Source organism: Geotrypetes seraphini, chromosome 11, assembly GCF_902459505.1.
Source record: "Geotrypetes seraphini chromosome 11, aGeoSer1.1, whole genome shotgun sequence".
Classification (NCBI taxonomy): domain Eukaryota; kingdom Metazoa; phylum Chordata; class Amphibia; order Gymnophiona; family Dermophiidae; genus Geotrypetes; species Geotrypetes seraphini.
Window position 1 is genome coordinate 52,936,604 of NC_047094.1, and position 24,940 is coordinate 52,961,543.

Sequence of the window (24,940 nt, forward strand, 5' to 3'; positions counted from 1 at the left end):
ACTATATCCACCTGTCTACAACCCCAATAGCCCTTATGGCTGTAGGTGCCCACCTATATGGCAGTTTTGGGGTTTTTTGGTGGGCTCACATTTTCCACCATGATTATAGTAGTTAGAGTGGCTTATGGGCCTGGGCCCTCCTCTCTATGGTTTACTAGCCCATCCCCCAGGCTACTTAAGACACCTGTATGCAGCTCTACTAGGCTTTTCTACAGCAGGTGCTGATGTTTTGGAGACAGGTATGTACTTTTTTATTCCGATATTTGTGGCAGTGTGAGAGGTCAGTGGTCACTGGGGAAGTGTGTGTGGGTTTTTACGTTGTCTCTGCAGTGGTTATCTGCTCACTTTGGATACTTTTTTGCCACTTATAGTAACATAATAACATAGTAGATGACGGCAGATAAAGACCCGAATGGTCCATCCAGTCTGCCCAACCTGATTCAATTTTAATTTTTTAATTTTTTCTTCTTAGCTTTACCCAGTACATGCTTTTACATCGTCTAAAACACAACATATAAGTTTCATTCAGGAAGTCTCATGAAACATTTGATTATCCCTGCAGGACGACTACTTCTAAGTTGGCCCATATCCCGCCCAAATACCACCCTAACCACTCCTCCAGATACATCTCTTTCAGTTCTGACTGCACAGCAGCATTCAAAGGCCTAAAAAGTCCCTGGATACGTCCAGAATTCGGTTTGATCCCAGCATATGGACGACCTGTCTTTTAGGCCATCCAAGTGCCAACTTGGGTGGGTTTTTAGATGTGTTTAAGTTTTGATTATGAGCCCCTTAGTCCAGTGAGTTTCCATTTTTTTCATAAGCTATTTTTTCTGTAATACCAAAAAACTGGAAACTCGCTGAACCAAGTGTATAACCCTCAATGGAGACTACATTGTTTATCTTGCTTTTTTACCAAACTTTTCAAACCACCCTTGTACATAAATTTCATTATTCTAAACATTTACTTGAATAAGGGGTGCATAATTGCTAACATCTATTTTATATAATTGTTCCCTGTATATATAGTGAGTAACACTTAATATACTGTACATGTATACCTATATGTAGAGATACTCTGTATGTAAACATATATGTAAAAGTGCCAAATATTGATGCCTCTACATATAAACCATACCCTGAAGCATCAATACTCAGCAGATGTCTGCACCATCCCCACCCCTATATTTAATCTCCATATTTAAATTTCTGTCAAGTGATTGCTCATAACACAACATACTTTCATGTTTCTATCCCTGAAATGCACGCATCCCTCTGCCAGGCTAATGTCATCTGCACAGAAACTCTTAACAGCTGCCATTCAAGTTCATTTCCACAGCCGACCATCACTATGCTGGACATCCTGGAAAAGACCCCATATGACACTCCTTTATTGAGCTCATATTTGCCCAGATTCACATGGCATTATGCATAAGGAAACTAATAATGAAACCAATTTTTAATAATTGCATGATGGTAGGATTGCACAGCTAGTACCAATCACCCAGGAACCTCTGAGACTCATTACTTATGTTTTGCATAACTCCACAGCAGACATACTCATATAGGGTTACCATATGGCTCCAGAAAAAGGAGGACAAATTGAGACATGTGGGTTTTACTTCCATTGAAAGCAATGGAAGTAAGTAGGACAGATTGAGACATGTGGAATGGAAGTAAAACCCGAATGTCTCAATTTGTCCTCCTTTTTCTGGAGCTATATAGAAACATGATGGCAGATAAAGGCCAAATGGCCCATCCAGTCTAGCCATCTGCAGTAACCATTATCTCTTCCTCTCTCTAAGAGATCCCACGTGCCTATCCCACGCCTTCTTGAATTCAGACACAGTCTCTGTCTCCACCACCTCCTCCAGGACACCTTTCCATGTATCCACCAATCTTTCTGTAAAAAAGTATTTCCTTAGATTACTCCTGAGCCTATCACCTCTCAACTTCACCCTATGCCCTCTCATTCTAGAGCTTCCTTTCAAATGAAAGAGACTCGACTCATGGGCATTTATGCCACTTAGATATTTAAACATTTCTATCATATCTCCCCTTTCCCACCTTTCCTCCAAAGCATTCATATTGAGATTTTTAAGTCTGTCCCCATATGCCTTATGATGAAGACCACGCATTATTTTAGTAGCCTTTCTCTAGACCAACTCCATCCTTTTTATATCTTTTTGAAGAGATGGTCTCCAGAATTGTACACAATATTCTTCCTACTGGCCATACCTCTTCCTATGCACCCTAGCATCCCTCTAGCTTTCGTCGTCACCTTTTCAACCTCTTTGGCCACCTTAAGATCATCACATACAATCACACCCAAGTCCCGCTCTACTGTTGTGCACATAATTATTCACTCCCTACACTGTATCGTTCCTTCGGGTTTTTGAAGCCCAAATGCATGACCTTGCATTTCTTAGCATTAAATTTTAGCTGCCAAATTTCAGTATATGGTTACCCTATACTCACAATTTCCCTCAAGTGCAGGATGGGGCTGTAATTTGTTAATATAGAAGCTACAGTATATCTTACAATAGTAGGATATTAAAATATGTTGTGATAAAGTGTTTCTATTCCACATATGCCATATACGGACTGACCATTATACCTTTGTCAACCCAGCCCCTGCTATTTTATGTTGGCAATTTATAGGTCATGTGAATCAGGTCCTACACTAACAACCATTGACCTCACACTCCTCTCCCACCATCTAGTCACAGTGATGCTACCAAAAGGAAAGTGTGAAACCAATGCATGGCTGTGTACAAATATAGATACAGTATAATGTAAAACTGTGCTACTGAGACCATGAATTTCAGAGAACACATGAGTGAGTCTCCTTCCCCCATAATATCCCCACATCCATTTACATGAAACAGACCAGTAATCTGGGTCCCGGGAATGAATTGGACACTGTCTGCTGTGCATTGTCTGTAAGCAATCCAAGCTTTGCATGCCTGTTCTTTTATTGACCATGGGATAGACGGCTTTGACATTGCACATTTGCTCAGTGATGTGGTTTTCTCAGCACCACAGCCTCAATAGCATCCACAGATGACAGGGCCTATAACATGCCAAGTGAGGGAGTTCTTAACAGACTTTTGTAGTGCATTCCAATAACAACAACATATCACACTACATTGCTATGAGCACACAAGGCATCCCTGAGAAGATATCCAAGTATAAGTATGGACATTAGGGCATAGGCCAGACACTCTGATGAGATATCACTGGGGCCTTGAACATGTCTATGATCTTCAATTCTTTTCCTGCAGAGCAGAACAGACAATTTTATGTGTGCCATATCCCAAAGCTGCACCCTTGTGCCTTGCCATGGTACCATCCCATCCATTAACTAGGCCTTCTACACTCCTGGGACATGCAGTGTGGAAAGACACAAGCATTATTCTAGTTGTGCTGGGAGCTACATTTGATATATGGTATGTAAGCCACATAGCAGTTAGAGAGGAAGTATATTGCCCTCAAGTGATCAAAGCCCAGTTCTCTCAATAATCACTGGCCCTCTTTTAGAGTGGGGTAGGCCACATTATCTGTGTTCGTACAAGCCATTGGAAGGTGCCTGTGGGACACACCAGGGGTATGCAACCAGAAAATGTTAATTTCATGTACTTTCCCATGTAATTTTCAAGAATATTAGATTTATTTATTTGGGGGGAGGGGGGTTCCCCTTATGTCATCTTGGGATAAATGGAAAGAGTATGCATTCTTTGTGAATAGAGCACAATCTTTTGAAAGATTGCATGCTTTTTCTGAAGCGTGCACACTAGTTTTAGTTTAGTTTCATTAAAACTTGATATACCACTTGTTCATACGACAGGTCCAAGCAGTTTACATCATTAAAATACAATAGAATCCTTAGAAAAGAACTCCAACAACAATAGGACAGACCTAACTTAATAACCAGCCATGGCACTTATTCGTTCATATATAAATAATCTTCTCATGTCAGTTTTTACAGAATCCCAATGAAAAAAAAGCCTATTTTCATAATTCAATAAATATGAATTATTTCCACCACAACAGAATCTTCTTTAAATACCTCTTGAAAGAAAAGTGTTTTTAACATAGTTTTAAAAGCCTTAAAATTCCCCTCCAATCTCAATTCCTGTGGTAACCGATTCCATAATCTCGGCACCATGAAATAAAAAAACTTTATTTCTGGTCAATTCCCATTTTGCCCTTTTTACTGAAGGAAGAACTAGTCTATTATCTTGGAATGATCTAAGAGTTCTAATTGGTGTATATGGTACAGTTAATGCAGATAGATAATTTGGTTGTTGTGGAAAAAAAGCTCTATGAGTTAGACTTAGGGCTCCTTTTACGAAGCCACGGTAGTGGCTTTAGCACGCGCGACTTTTCATCACATGCTAACCCCCACACTAGCCCAAAACCTAGTGCGGCTAGCGCAGCCGGCAGTTTAGCGCACGTTAAACCACTACCGTGGCTTTGTAAAAGGAGCCCTTAGAGATTTAAACTGATTTCTATACTGAATTGGTAACCAATGATACTGTAGAAACAATGGGGTAACGCTAACATACTTCTTTTTATATCCAAGTAATTTAATTGCAATATTTTGAATTGTTTGTATTCTAAGACTAGATTTTGAAAAACCCATATATATATATATATATATATTATTGCAATAATACAATTTAGAGATTACAAATGTATGAATAAGAGTATGCAAATTACGTTTCTCAAATAGACCTCTTACTGCCCGTAATATTGATAATCGGCCATAATTCTAAGATATTTAAAAGTCTGTACTGCTGATATTTTTTTCCCTAGTAAGAACAGATCTACCTGAGGTTGAGGATAATGTCCAGTTATCCAACATGAAGTACATTTCTCTATATTCAGAACCAATCTTTGTTCTTTAAGCCACTGGTTCCCAACCTTGTCCTGGAGGACCACCAGGCCAATCGGGTTTTCAGGCTAGCCCTAATGAATATGCATGAGAGAGATTTGCATATAATGGAAGTGAGAGGCATGCAAATCTGCTCCATGCATATTCATTAGGGCTCTCCTGAAAACATGATTGGCCTGGTGGTCCTCCAGGACAGGGTTGGGAACCACTGCTTTAAGCCGCTGTGATATTGCAGACAATCCATTTGTTACGTACGTTAAATCTAAATTAATTAGATCAATCTTAGCAACAATAAGTATATCATCTGCACAACAATATACTTTTAGTCCAACTTCTTGTATTATTGTAAGAAATGGGGCCCAAAAATATTAAAAAGAATTGGTGATAGTGCAGAACCCTGAGGTACACCACAGAAAAAATGAAATTCCTTTGATAGCGATGAATTCACCTTGCCTGAATAGGTTCTGGACAAATCTGGCTTATTTAGTTTTACAAAGAGTGTATTGATATTTAAGTGCTCACTGCCTTTTCCTAGGTACACCCTTGTTGAATGACTTGAGGATTAATACTAAAAATAATTTTTCCATATAGAAGGGGTGTTAAAAAATGATTGGCTCTGGGTATCAAATATGCTAGGTATGCTACTGGGGTGGGGGGGAGGAGAGATTTTTAAGTTATGAGGGTCCTGGCCTGATATTGAGACAGGGCCCGAATAACTGTTTTATACAGACAAGGTTGAATATTGGCTGGGAGCAACATAAACTCTAGTGGCCAGCCCTACTGAAATTAGCCCCCAATGTTTAGTGCCAGTGCACAGACATGACTTGGCACTGAATATCTACCTAGTGATGTTAAACACTGACTGCTACCAGTTGAATATCGGCCAGTATGTTACTAAATATTTTGCTATATATGAGGTACTAAAGCATACGTTTGTTCTGCACAGCTTATTAAATCATTAACCAGTTGTACCTACTCTATTGCACTGCTACTGCCATTTATTGAGCTTCCATTAGTTCACACATCTTAACCAAGTCTCAATTCAGTCTAGTCCTAAGTAATTTTTTGTCCATCTTACAGATGCTGCAGTGGGTCATCAGGCAGTAGAGGAAGGCAACAGGAATTAACAGACCGGTCCTTCCAATATCCAAGAGGCCAGCAGTTAGCAGAGAACATCATTGCAATATCTTGATTTCCAGTCTGGGAGAGAATGGCACCTGTGGGCCCTGCAGAAGAGCCTGAAGAGGAGGATTATCACTCTGAAAAAGGTAAGGAGGGTGCATCAGTGGAGGATGATCCCGAAGTAATACCATCAGCTGTTGTGGGGAGCCATCACAGGACATTTTCCATTAGCCCGAGAAGGTCACAGCAAGGACACAAATGCTCATGACAACATATTAACCTCCTGCCCAGGGCTTCTGGTATCAGAATTGGCTAGTTACATTTGTCAGAATGACATTCTGCTCAGGGTAGAGATAAGTGGCCTCCATGAGGACGTTCAAAGGACAGTTCTATAACCAGGTGTCCACAGTTACATATCCCTTCACACACATGTCCTAGTACGGCAATTCTTATGTTCTCATGCTAGAGTCCCCTTATCAAACATGAAATGAGTTCTAAGCCTTTATAGTATCAGCACGGGGGGACTCCTCCTTCTCCGTTGCACACCTACCCATATGACAGAAACCAGCACTGGCTTATTAGCCAGTTTGGACACATGGGGGTGCTAAAGAGAGAGAGACAGGCACACAGACACACATGTTTACATACAGAGTTAAACAAACTCAGCTATGAGTTGGGTGCCATTTATAGAATAGTATGTAGTGCTAGGATCCATACCCAAAGGATTTACACCAACTGAATCCTGGCATAATTCCTCATGTGTTAATTAGTCACGGATTCCCCAAATTCTATAATACCAGAGGGAAGGAGTGACCTAGTGGTTAGAGCTGCTGCCTCAGCACCCTGAGGTTGGGAGTTTGATCCCAGCCCACTCCCTGTGACGCTCTAACCCTCCCTTGCCCCAGTTCCACAGTTAGATTGTGAGCCTGCCAGGACACATAGGGAAAATACTTAAGAGTACCTGATTACTATTCAATGTATTGGAAACCGTTTTGGGTTAATAAATCCCAATTCATAATAATACTACATTCATCTTGAGTAAATGCCCCTGTCCTGCCCATGTTCCTCCCATGCTTCCGTTATGCATTTTTATAGAATACCACATAGTAAGATGCCTGTGCAAATCCAAATTGTTGCTAATTAACACTAATAATTGATTGTTAGTTCCCAGTTTTTGGTGCTAATTGGCTCGTTGCTTAATTAAATTGCATGGGCACATTGGACATGTGCCCAAATTTCTGCACTTAAATTTGAATGCCATTTATAGAATCCAAGGGATAGTGCATCATTTTTAAAGAATTGCCACCTCTTTGGCCAGTGCTTCTGAATATCCTTACAAACCACTTGTAAACCACGCAGATTGGACCGTTAGATCATATGATTGTGGACAGTTAGAGGTGAACTTGAGATGGACCCGCTTTGACTGGATGTGAACATGGATCTATTTTCCAGGTGTCATATTGGTATGTTTGGACATCTGAGTAAGGTAGTCCTGGTTGTATGGACCAACTGCGATGAACTGATCTTGAAAATTATGATCCTTAAGTTGAAGGAAATGGAGTCAAAATTATACGCTGAAGGAGAGCAGTGGTTTGAAACACAATCATGTCAACAGACTGGGACTTATTTCATCAAGTCCATTTTAAGATCAATGCTAAGGTCATTCTGAGATAGGCATATTTAAGAATTTGTTTGAAAAGTGCACAGTGCGGGATATTTTTTGATGCAGTAAGGGAGGAATTCATACAAAGGTGGTAAGTGCGTTAGTAATCATGTTAGCCCATGCTAACTGCTAAAAATGCCCATTATATTTTTATGTGTAATGCATTAAAGAACCAGCCAAACAATTCATACTGCTGGTTATATACAGTATATGAGGGTAATCTTCTTTTAATTACCATCAAGCCTCAGAAGTGGCTTAATTTTTCAGGAAAAAATTACGTGATAGATATTTTTACAGCCGTCGGGTATGACACTACATCGTATGACACTACATCGTTTATTAAAGATGAGTAAAAACTACTACTATTAATTATTTCTACAGGGCTACCAGATGCACGCAGCGCAGTACAGAGTCACAAAGAGTAAGAAAACAGTCCCTACTCGAAAGAGCTTACAATCTAAACAGGCAAGACAGACAAACAAGATGTCATGGATACTTAAGCACATATAGTTATAAACATTGTGAAGTTTGGTGGAGCCGGTGAGGAAGCCTGCGGCTGTAAAAATATCTATCGGGTAATTTTGCCTGAGAAATTAAGCCGCTTCTGAGGCTTGATGGTAATTAAAAGAAGATTACCCTGATATATATGACCAGCAGTATGGATTGTTGAACTGGTTCTTTGATGCATTATTGATACTTGTGCCAGTCCTATGAGTGTTATACATTACCCCTGTGAAAAGCGATTCATTATATTCTTATGGGCATCTTTAGCGGTTAGCGTGCGCTAACACGCTTAACGCACTTTCATGAATTCCCTCCTAAATGAAAACAAATAAGTTTTGAAGAAAGTATAATTAAAAACCAAAACAAAAACTTATTTTGCTTTGTTTATAAACTGATGATTATATTGCAGAAGCTGTAAATAACCACCTATGACCAGTCCCTGCTTCAAGTATATTGGTCAATTCAACTATCAGCTTAGAGGCTTTATTGGTATTAGTTGTTTTTTGGAATGTTCTCTTTTTAGTTTGGATTGTTTTTGATTGACTGCCTTTCTAAACTATGCACAATACAGTCATTTATTTGCCTTACAGCCTATTTGCTCCGCTACAAAATTATCCTGGCAAGGCTAAATTTATAACAAAGAATCCAAAAATGTCAAGAAAAGGATGTCCAAAAAATCAAAAATTAACACAACACCCTCAAGACACAGGTCTACATATCACATTATATTCAAAAAGGAGAAAAGACCTCAGTGTCCAATAGGGGCTCTATAGGCTACCCACATAGACAAACTGGTTTCAAACAGAATCCTTGGTCAAAAACTCCAAAAATACAGAAGAAATGGTGTGTACATCATTTTCAAAAAAACACACTCTTTAAAATTCTATTTTATCTTTTTTTTTCTTTCTTTTTTCAATAAAGAGTGTGTTTTTTTGAAAATGATGTACACACCATTTCTTCTGTACTTTTGGAGTTTTTGACCAAGGATGTGTCTGCTGGTCTCAAACTCTGTTTGAAACCAGTTTGTCTATGTGGGTAGCCTATAGAGCCCCTATTGGACACTGAGGTCTTTTCTCCTTTTTGAATATAATGTGATATGTAGACCTGTGTCTTGAGGGTGTTGTGTTAATTTTTTAAGGCTAAATTTATAACAGGTGGGCTGAAGCAGAAAGCCGCAGGGGAGAGCTGCATGCCAATGGCTGAGTGTATGGCTTCTACCAGGAAATTAGCGAGCAAATAAACGCTGGGTTTTACGAAACAGCATTCTTGTTCCTGCACAGATGTGTGCCAACACTTTTGTTTTGTTCAGAACTTGGCACAGAGCCATTATCTCCTATTCTGTCTTTTAAAGATGTAGGCATCTATGGTCACAGAAAAGAGAGAGAAAAAAACCCTGACATTAAATCCCTCAAAGATTAATGCAGAACAGGCCCACTGTCTGCCCTCATACTCACCCCCTGCACCAAAGAAATAAAAAGTATTTTTAACGCACAGGTAGAGTGGCTTACATAGCAAAATTATTATATGATGCCTCAATGACCAGGGGGAGGAGTTATAGTTTTGAATGGGAAGTTAGTATATAAACGCCGGAGTACACGCCGACGCCATCTTGCTCATTTGCAAAATAGGCAGAGTCGGATGACATAGGAGACCCGGTAAGAAACTCGATTTTAAGGTTGCATGATAAATATTTATAAAATTTAACGGGTGGGGTGATGTTGTAAAACATATACTAATGTCACTTTCACGTTATTGTTTAGGGGGACCCTTGATACAGCACAGATGGTGCGAAACATGTCGGGTCATATTCCCAAGGGTTTAGCTGGCATATGATAAGTACACGGAATCAATTTATTTATGTACTATTTATATTAATTTATTTATTTATTCAATGTAAAATTTTAAAAAAGCAAAAAAGAAGAAAAAATGGAAGAATGAAATTGCCAGTGATGATTGCACCACGTAATTTCTTCCCACAGTAACAAGACAATACAGCGGTGGAGTGGTGGGGCTGAGGCTTTTTAATTTACTTATTCATGAGTTTGAGAAACCACGATTTGTATCCAGTACTTTTATTTCTTCAATGCAACAGGTGGCATGCCATTTTTTTTTTTGCTGCAGTAAGCATGTGTTAGTGCTTACTACAGCTTTGTAAAAGGGTCCCAAAGTCTGCAAATAGGAACCAGGCATGGTTTGTGGTCACCCTAGAATTGGTTGCACACCTCTAGGTACTCCATACAACTCCTGCTTTGTATCTCTATGCTGCCTTCTTATATGAGCCCTGGGAGGAGCTGTATGTTATTATTGTCTTTTGTTTTGTTTTTTTACTTATTGTGAGCCATTTAAAAAAAAATATGGACAGGTGTCTCTTAGAATTTTGATTAGACCTAAAAACCTACGAGTCAATATTCAACCGGCAGCAGTCAGCATTTTTGAAAAACTCTGATCATCGCTGGCTTAATTAGCCCCAGATCATCAGTGTCATGTCATGTCTGGGCACTGGCACTGAATATCCATTATTTATTTAAATTGGACTGGCAACCAGAGCTTATATGTGGCCAGTTAGAGCCAATATTCAGTGGCCCTGCCCAGTTAAGTGCCTCTGAATAGTGGCGGTTGGGTGACCCCAAGCAATTGAAGTGGGGAAGAACCTCTATTGCTCATTTAAATAGCTTTGAATTTCTGCGCACTCATTTCTCTTTTAATCCAAGCTTAATTTGAATTCTGATAAACACTTTGGGCTCCTTTGACTAAGGTGCGCTAGTGTTTTTAGCAATCGCTAAAGATTAGCTCACGCAAACCGTGCGCTAAATGAAAAATACTAACACAAGCTCTATGGAGGCATTAGCGTTTAGCGTGCGCGGCATTGTAGCGCACGCTAAAACCGCTAGCGCACCTTAGTTTAAGGAGCCCTTTATGTCAGTACACTTCCATCATTAAGACTTGATTTTAAAAATTTTAACAGGGCTGAGGTAACAAACCTTAACGCTTGTCTCTTTAGAGATTCCCGTTTCATACTGAGGAAAAACCCGTAATGTGACAGCGCCACGCTTTTTCCCCTGGTTCAAGTGTCCTGTTTCCACTGGCTCTTGGAAGGCTTGAATCCATTCTACAGAATGAGCTCGAAAAACTGACTCAGGGCTATCATCAGGTTGGATATGGTCTGTGCTAAAAGAAGAACTGGTCCTGAGTCCAACAGAACGACGATGAGTTGTCATCTTTGTGTCTGTTGGGGAACTGTCAACAGAACCTGGGCAAGACTTTCGGGAGACAAGAAACGACTTTTTGGGGAAGTCCAGGCTGCTGGTACGGACACAGTATGCCTGCCGTTTCTCGGTGATTCTCAGCAATTCGATTTGCCGACTGGGAAGCACAAAGTCACTGTCATACAACTCTGACTGTCGTTGATCCTCTGGAGGCAATCTCTTGGGTTCATGACTCTGTAAGACATCTGGAGTAACATCACGTAAGCTACGGATGCTTCTCCTGCCACACTCTTGACCTGAGAAGTAAACCAGGTCAAGTTCCTTAGGGCTCTGAGCTCTGCTAGAGTCATAATCACTATCGGTGGCTAGGAAAACTTCAGAAGAACCTTCCTCATCTGACAGTCCATGTGAATCTGAAAGACAAAGAGCATCAAAGTCACTGAACAGTCACTGCTTTGTGAAATACACATATTCAAAACTTATATAATTCTTTTGATCACTGTCTTATTCAAGGCTTCACTTTGACAGGACAAGGAATATCTACTAGATTCTTGCACACTTTAAAAAATGTCAGTTTTAGAGGCTGACCGAATTTCATTTTTGGTTTTGCCACTGAAATCAACCTGAAATTCATATTCAGCGTCATTTTGGGTTTGGTTGAAAATGTTGGTGCATTTTCAGTTGAAATTGAAAATTTGGGTTATGTCCCCCCCCCCCTTTCTCCCAGAGGAGCCATACCCATACCTCTGACTCTCCCTCCCTCCCTGATCAGAAAGTGCCATCCCTTCCTCCTCTCCCCCTAGTGATCAGACAGAACCCGCTCTCCTGGACCTACTCGAGAGCTTCCCCAGCCTACCTTTTAAACCCTGATGGTCTAGTGGCCTGAGGTTGAAGGTCACAGCAGCCATTTTGAGGCAGGAGCTGGCATAGGTAGAGATAGCAGTGGCAGGAGGGACTAAGGATTGTTCCTGCCCTGGTTTGGCCACTAGACCACCAGGATTTAAGGTAGACTTGGGTTAGGGGGGGGGGGGGGGCTCATGAGTGCTCTGGTTGCCAGTCCAATTTAAATAAACAATGGATATTCAGTGCCAGTGCCCAGACATGACATGACACTGATGATCTGGGCTAATTAAGCCAGCGATGATCAGAGTTTTTCAGGAAGGAGGTTCTGTATGGTCATGGGGTAAGGGAGGCTCTGTGTGGTCACAGGGGAGGGAGCGTGTATTATTCAGCTGGGGGGGGGCTCAGTCAATTTGGGGTTTGGTTTCAGCTAAAACTGAGTGGTGAGTTTCAAATGAAACTGAAAAACCTGATTGTGGATAGCATCTACACTGTTTAGCAATCTGTTTCACATTTCATATATTTAATAATAGGTTCACTGCCATGAAAAGGGCCAGCACTAACTACATTTGGGCTTTCCAAAGCTGTTCACAGAACCCCACAGTCATTTGGATTTTCATGATATCCATAATGAATATGCATGAGATAGATTTGTGTACTCTGGAGATCTTTCACATGGAAACTGATCTCATGTGTATTTATTGTGCATATCCTGAAATTCCAAATGGTTGGGGGTGGGGTAGGGAGTCCCAGGAAGACTCTGAGAAGTTCTGTATATCTCTACAGGCACTGGTATAAATTACAAGGGTGTCTGTACATCTTCTAAAAAAAAAACAACAAACCCAAACAAGGCAATGCAATGTAGCATTTAAAGCAGTGGAGTAAGATTTAGTAATTTTGGGACTAAATCTTATTCCCCTACACCTCCATTTGCCCACATATAATGAGTAATTAATATTACTATTGTTTATTCTCTGCTCTCCTTCCTACAAATGTTCCAGTAGGCTGATTGCCAGAAATATGCTGTCAGCCAGGCCATCTACCCTAGAAGTGACTGTCTGTAAGTTTATATTCTTTCAAAGATTATCTTTATTCAATTATGAGGGGGTGCTGAAAAGTTCTTAGCCCAACCAACCTCCTAAATTCTGAGTGTTATTTTGCCATTGTAGCTGAAAAGAGTGTTATCTTATTTGGTTAAATGCCAATTTGCAGAAACGAAATTCTATGTTTTGACATTGTTTCAGATCATTGATTGAACCATATTCACATCATTCTCTTCTTGGTGGGCTGAGAACTTTTCAGCACCCCCTCATAGTGTGAAGACTTTCAGTCTCTGGTAACCAGAGACTGAAGATTGTGATGTCATAATGCCTCATTTCACCAATAAGAGCCAACCTCATCAGTGATGTCACAATGGCTTGACTGCCTTATACTTGGCTCACTTTTATTACATATGAGGAGGTGCTGAAAAGTTCTGAACCCAAACAACCAACTTCCTAAATTCTGAGCATTATTTTGACACTGTAGCTGAAAAGAGTGTTATCTTATTTCATTAAGTGCCAAATTGCAGAAATGAAATTCTATGTTTTGACATTGTTTCAGATCATTGATTGAACCCTATCCAAGTCTTTCTCTTCTGGTTTGGGCTGAGAACCTTTTGGTATCCTCTCGTATGAGTCAACGCCCAGAATATATAGGAGAAGCATGAGGGAGCAACATAATACAGACAGCAATCTAGAATCAAAGCTGTTGACATATAGGAGTGTGGATAATTTGTCAGGTTGCCAGAAATTACATCCGATTCATACAGGATTAAAGGAACATGAAGAGGCAGCTTATCAGACTAGCACATCTCTTTTAGCTTGTTCAAAACAGGCTGATGAAATAGCACAAAAAAAGAAAATCTTTGCTTTTGGTTTGGGAAGTCACACATTCCACTGCAAGAACCTACACAACCTGGTGAAATTATATGTCTGGTGCCATGACACACTGCTAAGGGAAAGCCACCCTAACCCTGGCTACCAGCAATAGGAAATAGACTAATGATACAGAGATAGAGTATAATCAGTCAAAACTAAAGAACAGTACGTATAACTCTTTGAGAGTAATTTTCAACAGTAATTTATCAACAAAAATGAGCTTTTATAAAGCTGCTCACATTAAATGGTGGTAAAAGAACATACATGAGGTAATTTTATGTAAAAGAACATACATGAGGTAATTTTATTAAAGGGTGCTTGTGCAGAATGTCTAAAAATGGTGCCCAGGTAATACAAGTATCTTTTGCCTTTCCCCCAAAATCCCCCCCCCTTTCATGGTATAAATGGGCTATTATCAGCAACATGGAAAACATCAATGACATATTCCATGCCATTGCATATTATTACCTAATGAAAATGAGCAGGAAAAAAACCTGACAACTTGTGGGGGTATTTTGTTTGCCATAAATAGTGTACATTATGTGCAAGTTAGGGTAGATAAAATCAATGATTTTTTTATTTTTATTTTTTTAATAAAAAGTTTTAGATTTTGTAGACTTCAATTATATCTCCCCTCAGCTGTCTCTTTTTGCAAGCTGAAGATCCCTAAGCTTTTTAGTCTTTCCTCATACGAGAGGAGTTCCATCCCCTTTATCGTCTTGGTCGCTCTTCTTTGTACCTTTTCTAGTGCCGCTATATTCTTCTTGAGATAAGGAGACCAGAACTGAATGCAATACTCCAGGTGAGGTCACACCATGGAGCGATACAGAGGTATTATAATATTCTTAGTCTTGTTAACCATCCCTTTTTTAAAAATTCCTAGCATCTTGTTTGCTTTTTTGGCCATTGCCGCCGCTCATTGGGTGGAAGGTTTCATTGTATTGCCTACAACGACACAGAGATCCTTTTTTTTGGGCACTAAATCCCAAAGTGGACCCCCAGCAACCGGTAACTGTGATTTGGGTTATTCTTCCCAATGTGCATCACTTTGCATTTGTCTACATTAAATTTCATCTGCCACTTGGACTCCCAGTCTTCTAATTTCATAAGGTCTGCCTGCAATTTTTCACAATCTGCATGCGTTTTAACAACTTTGAACAATGTCATCTGCAAATTTAATCACCTCACTCATCGTTCTAAGTTTCAGATCATTTATAAATAAGTTAAATAGCATCGGGCCCAGTAGAGATCCCTTGGCACTCTACTGTTTACTCTCCTCCATTGAGAAAAATGACCGTTTAACCCTACCCTCTGTTTTCTATCCAATAACCAATTCCTAATCCGCAACTAAATTTTTGCCACCTATCCCATGACTCTTTAATTTTCTTAGGAACGTTGAGGAACTTTGTCAAAAGCTTTCTGAAAATCGAGATACATTACATCAACCAGCTCACCTTTATCCACATGTTTATTCACACCTTCAAAGGAGTCAAGCAAATTGATGAGGCTCTTCAGCTTGGAAAAGAAACGGCTGAAGGAAGATATGATTGAAGTCTACAAAATCTTGAGTGCAGTAGAATGGGTAAAAGTGGATCGATTTTTCACTCCGTCAAAAATTACAAAGACTAGGGAACACTCGACGAAGTTACAGGGAAATACTTTTAAAACCAATAGGAGGAAAATTTTTTTCATTCAGAGAATAGTTAAGCTCTGGATCGCGTTGCCAGAGGTTGTGGTAAGAGTGGATAGCGTAGCTGGTTTTAAGAAAGGTTTGGACAAGTTCCTGGAGGAAAAGTCCATAGTATATTATTGACAAAGACAGGGGGGAAGCCACTGCTTGCCCTGGATCGGTAGCATGGAATATTGCTACTCCTTGGATTTTGGCCAGGTACTAGTGACCTGGATTGGCCACTTTGAGATCAGGCTACTGGGCATTATGGACCATTGGTCTGATCCAGTATTCTTATGTTCTTATGTTAAAGTTTCATAGAAACATGACAGCAGATAAAGGCCAAATGGCCCATTCAGTCTGCCCATCTGCAGCATCCACTATCTCTCTCCTCTCCCTAAAAGATAGCACGTGCCTGTCCCATGCTTTCTTGAATACAAAGTCTTTATCTCCACAACCTCTACTGGGACACTATTCCATGCGTCTACTACCCTTTCTGTAAAAAAGTATTTCTTTAGATTACTCCTGAGCCTTCACCTCTTAACTTCATCCTGTGCTCTCTCATTCTGGAGTTTCCTTTCAATTGCGACTCGCTTCCTGCATATTTATGCTACATAGGTACTTAAACATCTCTATCATATCTCCCCTCTCCCTCTTTTCTTCCAAAGTATACATATTTAGATCTTTAAGTATGTCCCCATACACCTAATGACATAGACCACCAACCATGTTAGTAGCCTTCTTCTAGACCAGGGGTGCCCAACACGTCGATCGTGATTGACCGGTAGCTCAGGAAGGCAACGTGAGTCAATCCAGAGCCCATCCCAGGCTCCGTGATAGACTCGTGTTGCCGTCCCGATCTACCAGGCCTATCAGCCTTCCTCTCCCCGACGTCAAAAACGCCTACGCCGGGCATTAGGCTGTTTTTGTCATTTTTTGGGGGGGGAGCGTGGCAGCGGCAGCAGCAGTCTGAAAAAGAAATCATCCTGGCCGGGGTCATGCTCTGGAGCTTCTACAGCCTTCCTATCTCCCTCTTCCTTCTACCTGCTTCCGGCCACACCCCCTGCTCCGCGGCTCTCTTCGGCAACTCAGCAGCAGCGATCGACACAAGCTTCTGATGTCGGGGCCTACTCTCTGCGAGTCCCGCTTGTTTCAACTTCCTTTTTCCACAAAGGCGGGACTCGTAGAGGGAAGGCCTCGATGTCGGCAGCCTGTCTTGATCACCGCTGCTGACGAGTTGCTGAAGAGAGCCGCGGAGCAGGGGGTGTTGCCGGGTATAGGTAGAAGGGAGAGGGCCAGATGCAGGACTCGTGGGTGAGGGAGGGGAAGAGAGAGAGAAAGAGAGAGGGGAGGGAAACAAAAGGAAATATTTCATACTGGGCTGGGCCGGAGTGGAGGGAGGGTGGAAAGATTCTGGCTACAGGGTGCATTAACAAAGGAAAAGGGGGGAAGCTGAAAATGGAGATAGTGACACAAAGAAGAGAAAGGGTAAGCAGGACCTACTGAATAAGGATAGAGATATAGAGGGGACATGAAGAGGAGGTGAAATAGAGACATAGAAGTAATGCTGAAAAAGTGTGGGGGGGGGGGAGATAAAGACATTGAAAGGGCAAATGGTGAACATGGGGTAAAGACAAGGACAGAGACATGGACAGAGACAAGGACAGAGACAAATGAAGATTCTGAAAAAGTGGTGAGATAGGGATATAGGTGAGATGGACACAAAGAAGGGTGATGCTGGAAAATAGATGGAATGGTAATTCTGACAGACACAGAAGGGAAATGCTGGATCAAGGAGAGATGGGGCTCAGGCTGGATGGAATGAGGAGAAATGCCTTGTTTTCCCGGAACTTCCTCTCCTACGTCAGAATTGACGTCAGGGAGTGGAATGCTGGTCAGCGCGACGCTTCTGCAGGGAAAGCTTGGGACGACGGTGGCTTGGGGGCTGTTCCCCGATGGCGGTGGCAGCAAACCAAGTGGCTTGGGGAAGGGACGGAGAAAGAAAGAAAGAAAGGGGGCAGACAGGGAGACAGAAAGAAGGGGGAACAGGGAGACAGAAAGAAAAAGTTGGGGGAGAGAATGAGGTCTGGAGGAGAGGAAACATACAGGAGGCTGAAAGAAAGGAAGAAAGATTGGATGCACAGTCAGAAGAAGAAAGTGCAACCAGAGACTCATGAAATCACCAAACAGCAAAGGTAGGAAAAATGATTTTATTTTCAATTTAGTGATCAAAATGAGTCTGTTTTGAGAATTTATATCTGCTGTCTATATTTTGCACTATGGCTCCCTTTTACTAAACCGCAATAGCGTTTTTTAGCGCAGGGAGCCTATGAGCATTGAGAGCAGAGCGAGGCATTCAGCATAACTCCCTGTGCTAAAACCTACTATTGTGGTTTAGTAAAAAGGGAGGGGGTGTATTTGTCTATTTTTGTATTTTGTTACTGAGGTGACATTGCATAGAGTCATCTGCCGTGACCTCTTTGAAAAAACCCAGAATATGAATAATTAACATTTTCTCTGCCTTTCAGTGTGTTTTGTGTTTTTTTTTTATTTTATTGTTGGTAGATCATTTTGACTTAGTCATTATAAAAGTAGCTCGCAAGCCCATAAAGTGTGGGCACCCCTGTTCTAGACCAACTCCTTCCTGTTTATATCTTTTTGAAAGTGTGATCTCCAGAATTGTACACAATATTCTAAATGAGATCTAAACAGTCTTAATGTCTCCTTTTTCCTACTAGCCATTCCTCTCCGCATGCACCCATGCATCTTTCTAGCTTTTGCCTTTGCCTTTTCAACCTGTTTGGTCACCTTAACATAGCTAAAGACCTGCAAAGTCCATCCAGTCTGCCCAACAGTTATATTCATGATCAGGCAATATTGAACCAAGAATCCCGTAGTATTATTATATTTTACTTGCTAAGTTTCACTATAAGATGTCTTCCCCTCCCAGTGAGATATACAAGACCTGCACTCATACGATATGAAGGTGGTAGAAAATATGCATACTTGCTCCTAATCCATCCTTGCCATTTTCAGGGCAGACTGAAAAAAGTCTGCCCTATACTAGTTTTACTTCCCAGCTACTGGAGTTGCAGTCCAAACCTACTCTGGCCTATCCTGATCTATCTTGCCATATATGGAACACAGACTGTAGAAGTCTCTGTCATTGGCTTCACTTCCTCACTGCTGGCGTTTATTGTTCATTGAAAGATTCTATACCGCTACTAATGACTGGGAAGTCAGTTCATGAGCTTTTGTAAAGGTGTTGCAATACTGAATTAGTGTTTTCTGAGATGGCTTTCAATACAAACACATTTATACTATAATCATTTATCTCCATTTAAGCTATTTAAGCATCACTCCTGTGCATTATAAATGGATTTATAGCTGCTGATGTAAGTCTTGCTTCAGTACTATCCTCTTTCTATTTAAGTTTCCAAGTTTCCAAGTTTATTAGTTTTTTAATATCCCGACCATCAAGCAATTTAAGAATGTTTTGTGTCTATCCCATGCATTTTTGACTTCTGTCACTGTTTTTATCTCCATTGGGGAGGGCATTCCAGGCATCCACCACCTTCTCCATGAAAAAGTATTTCCTGACATTACTCTAAACTAAATTAAAGCTTAACTTTATATATCGGGTCATCAACCTAAGGATGCTCGACTTGGTTTACAACAATTAAATAAAAAAACTGAAGAAAGTAAAAACAAAGGTTTCAGAAGAAATTAATTTTCAAAATGTTTGGCAAATAGAAAAGTTTTTAGAAATTTACGAAAAGATTGGAAAGAACTGGGGCTCCTCAGAATTAAGGGGAGTTCATTCCATAATTGAGAAAGTTTAAAAGCCAAAGATTGACAGAAGATCTTAACTCTTTTAATCCCTTTTCTAGAAGGGATTGAATTGTTGGATGCCTCTTGCAAAGGAAAATCTGTAAACATTCCATAATAAGGGAACGAGGGGAATAAAAATACCATATAAAATTTTGAAAGAGATGCAAGCACATTTGAATTGAATTCTAAGATGAACCGGGAGCCAATGAAGACTCCTATGTCTACAACCCCGGAACTTGCTTCTCTGTTTCATTTAGAATATTGTGTGCAGTTCTGGAGACCGCACCTTCAAAAAGATATAAACAGGATGGAGTTGGTTCAGAGGAAGGCTACTAAAATGGTTGGTGGTCTTTGTCATAAGGCATATGGGGAGAGACTTAAAGATCTCAATATGTATATTTTGGAGGAAAAGTGAGTGAGGGGAGATATGATAGAAACATTTAAATAACTACATGGTATAAATGTGCATGAGCCAAGTCTTTTATTTGAAAGGAAGCTCCAGAATGAAGTTGAGAGGCTCAGGAATAATCTAAGGAAATACTTTTTTAAAGAAAGGGTGGTAGATGCATGGAATAATCTTTCAGTAGAAGTTGTGGAGACAAAAACTGTGTTTGAATTCAAGAAAGCATAGGACAGGCATGTGGGATCTCTTATTGGAATATCAGGAAATGTATGGAATTGGTTCCAAGGTTTCCTAAAACATAGGTCATATCAGGTTGTTAGTGCTGGACAATTTTCTACTTGATAGGTAAATGAAAGTGGTGTTCCTCAGGGATTACCACTTTCTCCAACTCTATTCAATATTTATTTAGCACCATTGGGTCATTTTCGATATAGTTTACAAGTAAAATTTTTCATCTACGCAGATAATATTTCAATATTGATTCCTTTAACTGCGTTTACACCAGAAATTTTAAATCAGGTTTCTTTAATTCTTACACAAGTGGAATCCTGGACTTCTAGTTTCAAATTGAAACTGAATCCAGATAAATCAAAGTTTTTTCTGGCTAGCCCTATTGATAAGCTTACTGAAACAATGCTTACTATAAATGGTCAAACCTATCCAATAGTCCCTACTTTGAAAATATTAGGAGTTACATTAGATTGTACTTTATCATTTAAGGCTTATACAGATTTATTGGTCAAAAGATGTTTTATTACTCTTTGGAAGTTGCATACCATTAGAAAATATTTTGATTTTATATCATTTAAATTACTGGTTCAATCGTCAATTCTTTCAATATTAGACTACTGCAATGTTATTTATCTGGGTACTCACAAAAAAACAACCAGCCGATTAAGATTAATTCAAAACACAGCAATTCGTCTGATTTTTGATTTAAAAAATCGTGATCACATTGGTTCATATTATCAAAAACTATACTGTTTGCCATTCGAGGCTAGAGTGTTGTTTAAATTTGGATGTATTTGTTATAAAGTTTTATTTGGGTTAGCTCCATCTTATCTTGTTGCTCATTTTAGATTTTTACATGTAAAAAAAATATAAGTAGATCTGGTTGGTTTTATTTTCCTTCAATGAAAACTTGCCGCTTTAAGAAATTCTTAGATAGGACTCTGGCGTTTCAAGCAGGAGTAATGAATTCATGTTTGAATGCTCTTATTTCTCCAGCCCTCGGAAAGATCTCAAAAATTATCTATTTAAACAATACAATATTTAATCGATTTCAAAATTATCATGATAAGTGGATTTTTTATTATTTTTATAGAATAATGTTTACAGTTTCTTATCTATTTTAGTATAAATAATTTGTATTGTGCATATATTACTTTGAATAAGTTAGGGTCGCATTTTGTTAGTCAGTATCTTTTATTGAATTGTGTTACTTTCTTTTATAAGACATTGTTATTTGGATCTGTATTTTAATTACATGTTGTAATTACTATTGTGTAAACCGCTAAGAACTGATGGTTTGGCGGTATATAAAAATAAATATTATTATTATTATTATAGTGGATGCTCTGGATGGGCAAACTGAATGGGTCATTTGGCCTATATCTGCCATCATGTTTTTATTAGTACCATTCAGATATTTAAACTATTGAAAAATAGTGCACACTATTTACAATAATGTTGCACCCACAAAATAAAAATTAAAATTAAAAAAACTCAACAAAATGAAATGAAATCTCAAACAATGATGTGAAAAATTAAACAGAATACTTTTTTTTTTGCTCTACACATCCATAGTATCCGTGAATTGCAAATATGACTTCCAGTTCACACTAATGTTAGATGATGGATATTATATGACCGTTAATATCCTGACCGTAGTCATTCCTGGTTTTCCAGACTCAAGGGTGACAGAGGTTAATAAATTTATGTACATAGGTGGCTACCACAGACATCCAGAGAAAGTCACCGTGCCTTACCAGAGTTGTGCTTGCGGCTGGCTTCTGGCGATGGTGTGGGGGATGGGAGGTAGTCCATGTGGGATGAGGTGGACTGTGGTTTTTCGTTCACCAGAGGCTCACTAGAGTCATCGAGGAACCAGATGAGAGGCACGCCACACGACGGCTGCTTGTATCTGGCGTACTGCAGAGCATCCATCATCCAGCGCATCTCCCTCCAGATCTCCTCCATTTGCTGGCAAGGAAGAGGAAAACATTTCGCTTGTTTTACTGCATCTTAATTATGGCAATATATTCAAAAGTTCCTAAAACGACTAATCTATAGAGAGATGATTAATATCACAGATCAAGAGAGGAGCTGTTGTGTAACAAATTAGAATTTAGCAGTACCTGTTAACACAATTCTACAGAAGAAATAAAATAGTATGTTCTCTCTCCTGGGTCTAGTTGTCTAAATGAACAGTGTGGAATTTATAGATATACGGGAGCGTAAGAATACTGAGAAAACTGCCAGTTGTAAGTGCTATCTGAAACGGTTTTTGAAAGGCAGCATAGAGAATGGTGTCAGGTCAAAAGCGCGCCGGGACAAAGGCGCGCCCAAACAATTGAGCGCAGCGCGCGCCGCCGTGCCGCTCTAAATTACTGTTTTTAGCGCTCTGACGGGGGTGTGTGTGGGGGAACCCCCCACTTTACTTAATAGACATCGTGCCGCGTTGTGGGGTGTGGGGGGTTGTAACCCCCCACATTTTACTGAAAACTTCACTTTTTCCCTGTTTTTAGGGAAAAAGTTCAGTTTACAGTAAAATGTGGAGGGTTACAACCCCCCAAACCCCCATAACGCCGGCGCGATGTCTATTAAGTAAACTGGGGGGGGTTCCCCAACAAAACCCCCCATCGGAGCCCCTAAAAACTGTAATTTAGAGCGGCGTGGCGGCATGCGCTGCGCTCAATTGTCGGCGTGCGCTTTTGTCTTTTGCGCCGTTGTCTATGAACCATAGAGAATATGGAAATGCAGAAATTGAATACAGAGATATCTCGGAATCCAAATGCTCCAGAACTCGAAGAACTAGGATCTGAACTATTTTTTTAATTAAATTTTGCCCCGGAATCCGAACGCTGTTTTGGAATCTGAACCTACGGGAACTGCAAGCGTTGCTCAGCCTAAAGTGTTCCCCTCTGATGCAGCTTCCTGTTCACATCAGAGGGAAGCTTTCGGCTGAGCACCACTTGCATTCGCCGTTGCTGATCTTGCTGTCTATGCAGGTGGGGGCCCGATCTTGCTGTTTATGCCGGTGGGGGCCCGATCTTGCTGTGTCTGCCCAGTGTATTTGCTGTTAAATTTATTTGAAAATCTGAGTCGTGGGACCAAGGAACAGATTAATCCAGTTTCTATTATTTTCAATGGGAAAAATTGTCTTAGAACTCGAATGGTTTTGGAACTCGAATGGAGTTCTGGAACGGATTAAGTTTGGATTCCAAGGTACCACTCAATGTGTTCTAGTAACAATGAGAGAAGAGAGAAAGGAAGGAATCTGTTGTAGCTCAAGGTCAGTTACATTCAGGTACACCAGTGGTCTCAAACTTGCGGCCGAGGGGCCACATGCGGCCTGCCAGGTACTAGTTTGAGGACCTCAGTATGTTTATCATAATCGCAAAAGTAAAATAAAACAGTTTCTTGATTATATGTCTCTTTAGCTATAAATTACAATATTATTATTAAGACTTAGCCAAAAGGAAAGATTTATAAACTATTGAGTTTTACCTCAAGCAAAATTGTCATTTCTTTAATAAGACATTAACTATTTTTTCTGAGGCCCTCCAAGTACCTACAAATCCAAAATGTGGCCCTGCAAAGAGTTTAAGTTTCAGACCACTGAGGTACACTATGGGGCTCATAATCGAAAGAGAAAAACATCCAAAAACTGGCCTAAGTCGGCACTTGGACGAACATTTCCCAAATACATCCAAGTGTCGATACTAAAAACGGGTTTTGGACGTATTTCTGAATGACCTAATCCTTCATAGTGCCGCTGAACGACCAAAGCTAAACGGGGCATTTCGGGAGGAGTGTCAAGGGTAGGAGTTGGGCGGGACGTGGGCCGGCTTAGACTTAGTAGTACAGCATGTATAACCGAAAGTTATACAGCCCAGGATCGACGGAACTTGGACGTTGTGACTTAGACCATTTAAAACATGGTCTAAGTCACAAAAACCCACCTAAAGTCACCAGATAAGCACTGAAAACACATAACACAGACCCCCACACACTACCCCAGTGATCACCGACGCCTCCCCGCCCTCATAAAAATATTGATCACACCTTTAAAATTCGGTCTCCAGACCATCATCACCTGGCCTCCTGGCAAAGGAAAGCCTAGTCATCCAGCACAGAAGCAGCTTAAGTCGTCTTGGGGGTGGGTTAGGGACCCATAGAGAGGAGGACCCATGCCCATAAGCCCCTGTAATCACTGCATTGATACTTAAACATGTGCACTCTCCCATACACCCCCAAAACCCTTTTCTATTGCCCTATAAGTGGCTTCTGCAGCCATAAGGGCTATTGGGGTGGTAGATAAATGAGTCGAGGGGATTCTGGAGGTGGTTTGGGGGGCTCACCAAGACCTATAAGGGAGCTGTAGTGAGATGATGACTTGGCATCCTTTTTGTGAAGTTCACAGCAGTGCCCTGTAAGGTACCCCACTATTTAGGTGCCATGTCTGGGTGTGCAGTCCATCACTTTGCAGACCCCTCCCACATCCAACAGGGCTTGTTCTAGGCATTTTTGACTTGGACGAAAAGTTGGACGGAAATGTGGTATAAAATGGACGTTTTAGCAGCTTGGACGATCAGATCGGCAGGACGTATAATTAGATGATTTTCGAAACAAAAAAAATTTTGGACGTATTTTAACTTTGGACG

General features: G+C 40.4%; 1 protein-coding gene across 11 annotated transcripts in view; it reads right to left on the minus strand.

Moving 5' to 3' along the window:
- The window catches only part of LOC117369236 (ankyrin repeat and fibronectin type-III domain-containing protein 1-like), a 1,092,487-nt gene that overhangs the window by 6,146 nt on the left and 1,061,401 nt on the right, over positions 1-24,940 (minus strand). For 10 of the 11 annotated variants that reach the window (XM_033963493.1, XM_033963485.1, XM_033963487.1 and 7 more), the window contains 2 exons: positions 22,043-22,256; positions 11,168-11,805 (listed from right to left, as the gene is read on the minus strand). In XM_033963493.1, the coding sequence (XP_033819384.1) occupies positions 11,168-11,805; positions 22,043-22,256 (852 nt within the window). Of the gene's footprint in view, positions 1-5,975; positions 6,157-11,167; positions 11,806-22,042; positions 22,257-24,940 lie in introns of all 11 variants that reach the window. The other variant, XR_004541103.1, reaches the window with a different exon arrangement.